The sequence below is a fragment of the Triticum dicoccoides genome, chromosome 2A, assembly GCF_002162155.2.
Source record: "Triticum dicoccoides isolate Atlit2015 ecotype Zavitan chromosome 2A, WEW_v2.0, whole genome shotgun sequence".
NCBI classification, from domain to species: domain Eukaryota; kingdom Viridiplantae; phylum Streptophyta; class Magnoliopsida; order Poales; family Poaceae; genus Triticum; species Triticum dicoccoides.
The window spans coordinates 736,800,335-736,805,720 of NC_041382.1; the positions used below are offsets into that span (position 1 = coordinate 736,800,335).

Sequence of the window (5,386 nt, forward strand, 5' to 3'; positions counted from 1 at the left end):
TCCAACCGATGGCACTTACCGTCGCGCGGGATTACCTCGGTTACTAAGAATAAACATTCAGACAAAAGCATTGGGCGTTTAATGACTACACCGCATTTGTTGCCACGGAATAGCATACCAGCCCCTTCTCTCACTATTGTTCGGGATAGCATTCCACGTCCTCCTCGCCCTTATATCTTCTCCTTGATCGATCTACGACTTTCTGGGTACCCGCAGGACCTTAGAATGAGAAAAAAAAAACAAGAGACAATTCCGTTGCCATCGTACACATACAAATACCGTCAAATACACAAAGTCATTCCAACGACCCCTTGCACAAATACAATGGGCAAACAGAGTGGGAAGAGAATCCATAGGCAAAGGTAAGGACTGATATGATGTGATTGAGATTGTGTATATACAACTACATGAGTCTATTCGTTGTTTGTTTGGAATGGATTTTTTCTATTAGTGGTTTATTTTTATTTTGTTATTTGCTCTGTAAGTTCTCTTTTCTATAAACATGGAGGCAGGGTTGGTTTGGAAATAAATTAACGAGTGTTATCGCGTGGTTTGGATTTTTTTTGTTGATTGCTTGGAAGAGATATCTTTACACAGAAACCATGAGGTAGAGGTCGGTGTGGAAAAGTAATAATGAGGGTTATTATGTACTTTGAAAAGAAAATGGCGCGTATGGCATATATCAATGGGAGTGATGGAAGAGAAATGAATAAACTACTCCCTCTGTAAACTCATATAAGAGCGTTTAGATCACTATTTTAGTGATCTAAATGCTCTTATATTAGTTTACGGAGGAAGTATCTTTTAATAGTAGAGATATGCAATTGTCATATTATGAGCTAAATCGTCGTGTGCTAGATTAAAATTGAAAGTCTACAATGCTACTACTCCCTTCGTTTCTAAATATTTGTTTTTCTAGAGATTTCAACAAGTGACTACATATGAAGCAAAATGAGTGAATCTACATTCTAAAATATGTCTACATACATCCTTATATTATAGTCCATTTGAAATGTTTAGAAAGACAAATATTTGGGAACGGAAGAAGTATTTACAAAACATTTCCTACATGTAAACTGGAAACAAAGCAAGCCTCCGTGTGGAGCTCCACGCGTGACTACAAATGGACAAAACCCCTATGTCGTCACTGGCTCAGTGGACTTGACACCTTTCACCATTTCATCTGTCGGCTTACGAGGAGTGCTTGCTGCCGAGACCTTGTTATCCCATCCCGTATCACGGCTGCTGCTCGTGAACGTGCCGGTGCCGGTGCCGCTCGACAGCGCCCAGCTGCTGGAGCTGCCGCCGCCCGACACGTAGTTGAACGGGTTCACTGGCGGCACGATGGCCATCTCCCCCTCCAGCATCCGCACCACGCTGCTCATGGTCGGCCGCGCCGACGGCTGGAACTGCACGCACCACAGCGCCACCTTGCACATGGTCTCCGCCTTCTCCCGGTCCGCCTCCCCGACGCCGGCGGCCGCGGACACGATGGACTCCATGTCCCCCTGCTCGTACTTGTCCCACACCCACTTGGGGAACCACTCGCGGCTCTCGTCCTCCAGCTGGGCGTCGTAGTTCCGGCGCCGCCCCAGGATCTCGAACAGCACCATGCCGAAGCTGTACACGTCGCACTTCTCCGTCGTGGGCAGCGCCATCCACAGCTCCGGCGCAGCGTATCCTGGCGTCCCGCGCCCGCCGCCCGTCAGCGACGACATGTGCGGGTTCTCGCGCTCGCCCAGCCTGGCCAGCCCGAAGTCCGCCACCTTGGGCGTGAAGTCGGCGGTGAGGAGGATGTTGGCCGGTTTGATGTCGTAGTGCACGATCCTCTGCTGACACTCCTCGTGGAGGTATCTTATCCCCTTGGCCGTGCCGATGGCGATGCTGTGCAGCGTCCGCCACTCGAGCCTCTCCTTTCTCCCGCCCTCGCCGGCGCCTTCCCCGTCGCGGTAGAGGTACTTCTCCAGCGAGCCGTTCTCGAGGTACTCGTAGACGAGCGCCTTGGTGTTGGGGTCGAAGCAGAAGCCGTAGAGCCTGACGAGGTGCACGTGGTAGGTCCGGCCGATGGTGCCGATCTCCGCCATGAACCCCTCCTGCACCTTCTTGTTCATGGACACCTTGAGCACCTTCACCGCCACCGGCAGCCCGTTAGGGAGCTCCCCCTTGTAGACCACCCCGAAGCCGCCGGAGCCGAGCTCGGTGGAGTAGTCCCCGGTGCACGACGCCAGCTGCTCCGAGCTGAACCTCATCGGCTTCTCGTTGAGGATCTCGTGGAGGAACTTCTCCACGGGGCCGATCTCGATCACCACATCGTTCACGGCAGCGCATGCTTCCAGCTCTCGGTTCCTTCTGTTGACCTCGTCGGAGATCTTGGCCATGAACTTCTTGTAAACTTTCCACCTCCAACGGCGGCATCCTCTGATCATCACGATGGTTATCACTACTGCCACGGTCGCACAGACCACCGATACTGGATAAGACAAGAACTGAGTTAGCTGGTGGAAAACTAATCAAGGAACAAACCCAGCAATTTAATCTGCTTATTATCATCTAAAACGACCTGCTTAATTACTCTGTCAGCCAGGTGTAGATGTATCTTACTTACCAGTTGCAGTGACAGCGGCCGACATGTCTGCGTTGCCCAAGCTCTCAAGGCCTTCTTAGTTCACTTCTGCAATGTATCTGACATTAGTCAGACAAGCTAGCATAGGAATCCTAGGAGTCTAATTAACAATTTTTTCTTGTAGAAAAGGAGGATAGCCCCCGGCATGTGCATCATTACGACGCACACAGCCAACTAATTAACAAGCTTAGTGGAGAGTTAGCGATAATGCTGGCTACTTTTTCTTGCAGGGGAGTGATAATGCTGGCTACTGACAAGTAAGTTTTTTTTTTTGCGGCATACTGACAAGTAAGTTTATAGGTAACTGATTGCCGTAGAGCGTGCTTGGACTTGTACACTGTCTCTGCGTCATGGCATATGTCAGACGATTAAGAAAGAAGGGTGCAGGGCACTGATTGATACTCCTGCTATGCAACCAACCATTGCTCTCCGCTTGTGCACTCGGTTTGACATTTTGGCTACACTAGTTTAGCTCAGACTCGTAAACTGTGGATGGTGGATACTCATCTTTATGCCTAGAAACAAAATGGGCGAGCTAGACATCGAATCCCACTTCAAATAATACCCTGAATTGATCAAACCGCCACCCGCGGACGCTCATTTCAAAAGGACTCTCAGACCGTCAGACGCAAAACACTGGTCCGCAGTTTCAAATTCAGAGATCATAGCAGTTTTAATAAGAAGAACAAAACGACTGAAGCGGACGGTTAGGGTTCAGAAACTTAGCGGCGGCAAAAGCAAAAGTGCAAATTCAGATGACCATAGAACAGGAACACAAACAGTACACACTGAAGAGGGAAAACTGAAAGATACGAAGGCAGAGTAGAGCAACTTACTTGTGTCAGTATCTTCTTTCTCAGTTGCTGCCTGATCTTCCTCCCGCTTTACCGCCGACGAACCTTGGCGCAGCTAAAGCATCGGTCTGATATAGAGCGATCAGAGGGGTCTCGCTCTGCTGTGTCGGGGCGTCTCTGACCGGGCGAGGCGGAGCAGGTGCGCGTGCCAGAGTGCGACCCGCGGAGGAGGAAGGAGGCGCGTGAACGAGCGCGCGCGCGCGGCCGTCCTTGACTGGCCAAGCGAATCAGTGACGAAGGTTCGAGCTACCGTCAGTTGTCTGCCGGTGTTTCCTGCTGCTGCCACTGCGTGGTTGTGGTTGTGGTACTGGCATCTGTCATCTGAACCATCTGGTTCTGATGGCGACGCCGGCGCTTCGTCGGGAGCTTCCGGTCCTGGCCGAGGAACGGACGGCGACGTGTGAGCTCTGCTCTGGTGGTCCAATGGTGGGGTTGCGACTTGCGAGTGCTGCAGTCTGAGGGACGGAGGAGAGAGCGCATACTTTTCCTCTCCGGCATCTCTCTCTCTCTCTCTCTCTATCGCTCCCTCAGTAGACTTTTTCCTCGGAAAGAACAGAACGGGAAGAGTGCATTTGATTTGGAAAGGTGGACCCTAAAATGCACGAGTTTGACTCAACTTTCATCGTGTACTACGGATAGCCCGTTCGCGATGCGATGGGAATTGATTGATGAAAATTTGAGTTATAATAACAACATGAGAACTAAAATGAAAAATCCATATGACTTACTCCATATATCAAAAATATTTTCATCTTTTTGACCTTTTGTTATAATTACAAGTATTTCTTTTGTGTATAGGGTGTGTGAGGGAGTCCTGAATTATGGGGTCCTCGGACTGCCGGACTATATACTTTGACCGGACTGTTGGACTATGAAGATACAAGATTGAAGACTTTGTCTCGTGTCCGGATGAGACTCTTCTTTGGCAATTCGGATATGTAGATCTCCTTCCTTATAACCGACTCTGTGTAACCCTGGTCCTCTCCGGTGTCTATATAAACCGGAGGGTTTAGTCCGTAGGACAACAACAATCATAATCATAGGCTAGCTTCTAGGGTTTAGCCTCTACGATCTCGTGGTAGATCAACTCTTGTAATACTCATATCATCAAGATCAATCAAGCAGGAAGTAGGGTATTACCTCCATCGAGAGGGCCCGAACCTGGGTAAACATTGTGTCCCCCGCCTCCTATTACCATCCGCCTTAAACGCACAGTTCGGGACCCCTACCCGAGATCCGACGGTTTTGACACCGAAATTGGTGCTTTCATTGAGAGTTCCACTGTGTCGTCACCATAAGGCTTGATGGCTCATTCGATCATCGGCAACTATGCGATCCAGGGTGAGGTTTTTCTCCCCGGACAGATCTTCGTATTCGGCGGCTTTGCACTGCGGGCCAACTCGCTTGGCCATCTGGAGAAGATCGAGAGCTACGCCCCTGGCCGTTAGGTCGGATTTGGAAACTTAAACTATACTGCCGACATCCGCGGAGACTTGATCTTCGACGGATTCGAGCCTGTGTTAGGTGCGCCGCACAGCCACGACGAGCATGACTTAGCTCTGCCGCCGGACAGTGTTCGGGAGATCACACCTGTGGCAACTCCGGCCCTTGATCCGGAGCAGATCGCGCCGTCCGAGGACGGGTGGATGGACCCCGCCACGGAGGCCGCACACTCAGTAGCGACAGAGCCGAATACTGACTTCACCTCCTACGAGACCTGTGTTGCCGGACCCTTGGAGTCGTCCCCGGCCACGGGCTCCGAACCGCCTGCGTCCGTGCCTATCGAATCTGATTGGGCGCCGATTATGGAGTTTTCCTCCGCGGATATCTTTCAGCACTCGCCCCTGGGCGACGCGCTGAATTCATTAAGGTCTCTCTCCTTGTCAGAAGGCCCTTGGCCGAACTATGT

At 50.8% G+C, this 5,386-nt stretch overlaps 1 protein-coding gene across 2 annotated transcripts; it reads right to left on the bottom strand.

Moving 5' to 3' along the window:
- Positions 1-976: 976 nt before the first annotated feature.
- On the bottom strand, positions 977-3,881 carry LOC119356773 (G-type lectin S-receptor-like serine/threonine-protein kinase SD2-5). 2 transcript variants are annotated; one of them, XM_037623754.1, is made up of 3 exons: positions 3,460-3,881; positions 2,606-2,671; positions 977-2,470 (listed from the first exon to the last, which is right to left on the bottom strand). In XM_037623754.1, exons 2-3 carry the CDS (start codon positions 2,628-2,630, stop codon positions 1,137-1,139), a joined length of 1,359 nt encoding a protein of 452 aa, XP_037479651.1. In that variant the 5' UTR covers positions 2,631-2,671; positions 3,460-3,881; the 3' UTR covers positions 977-1,136. The 2 variants fall into 2 exon arrangements, with proteins under 2 accessions (XP_037479651.1, XP_037479652.1); XM_037623755.1 differs by lacking the exon at positions 3,460-3,881 and having other exon boundaries at positions 2,606-2,801.
- Between the last annotated feature and the right edge of the window lie 1,505 nt (positions 3,882-5,386).

Excerpts from the sequence above, each read along its gene's own strand:
- LOC119356773 (XM_037623754.1), bottom strand. The coding sequence starts at position 2,630 with ATGTCGGCCGCTGTCACTGCAACTG. Across the intron at positions 2,471-2,605 it reads GGCCGCTGTCACTGCAACTG|TATCGGTGGTCTGTGCGACC; the intron begins GTAAGTAAGATA and ends TGTCTTATCCAG.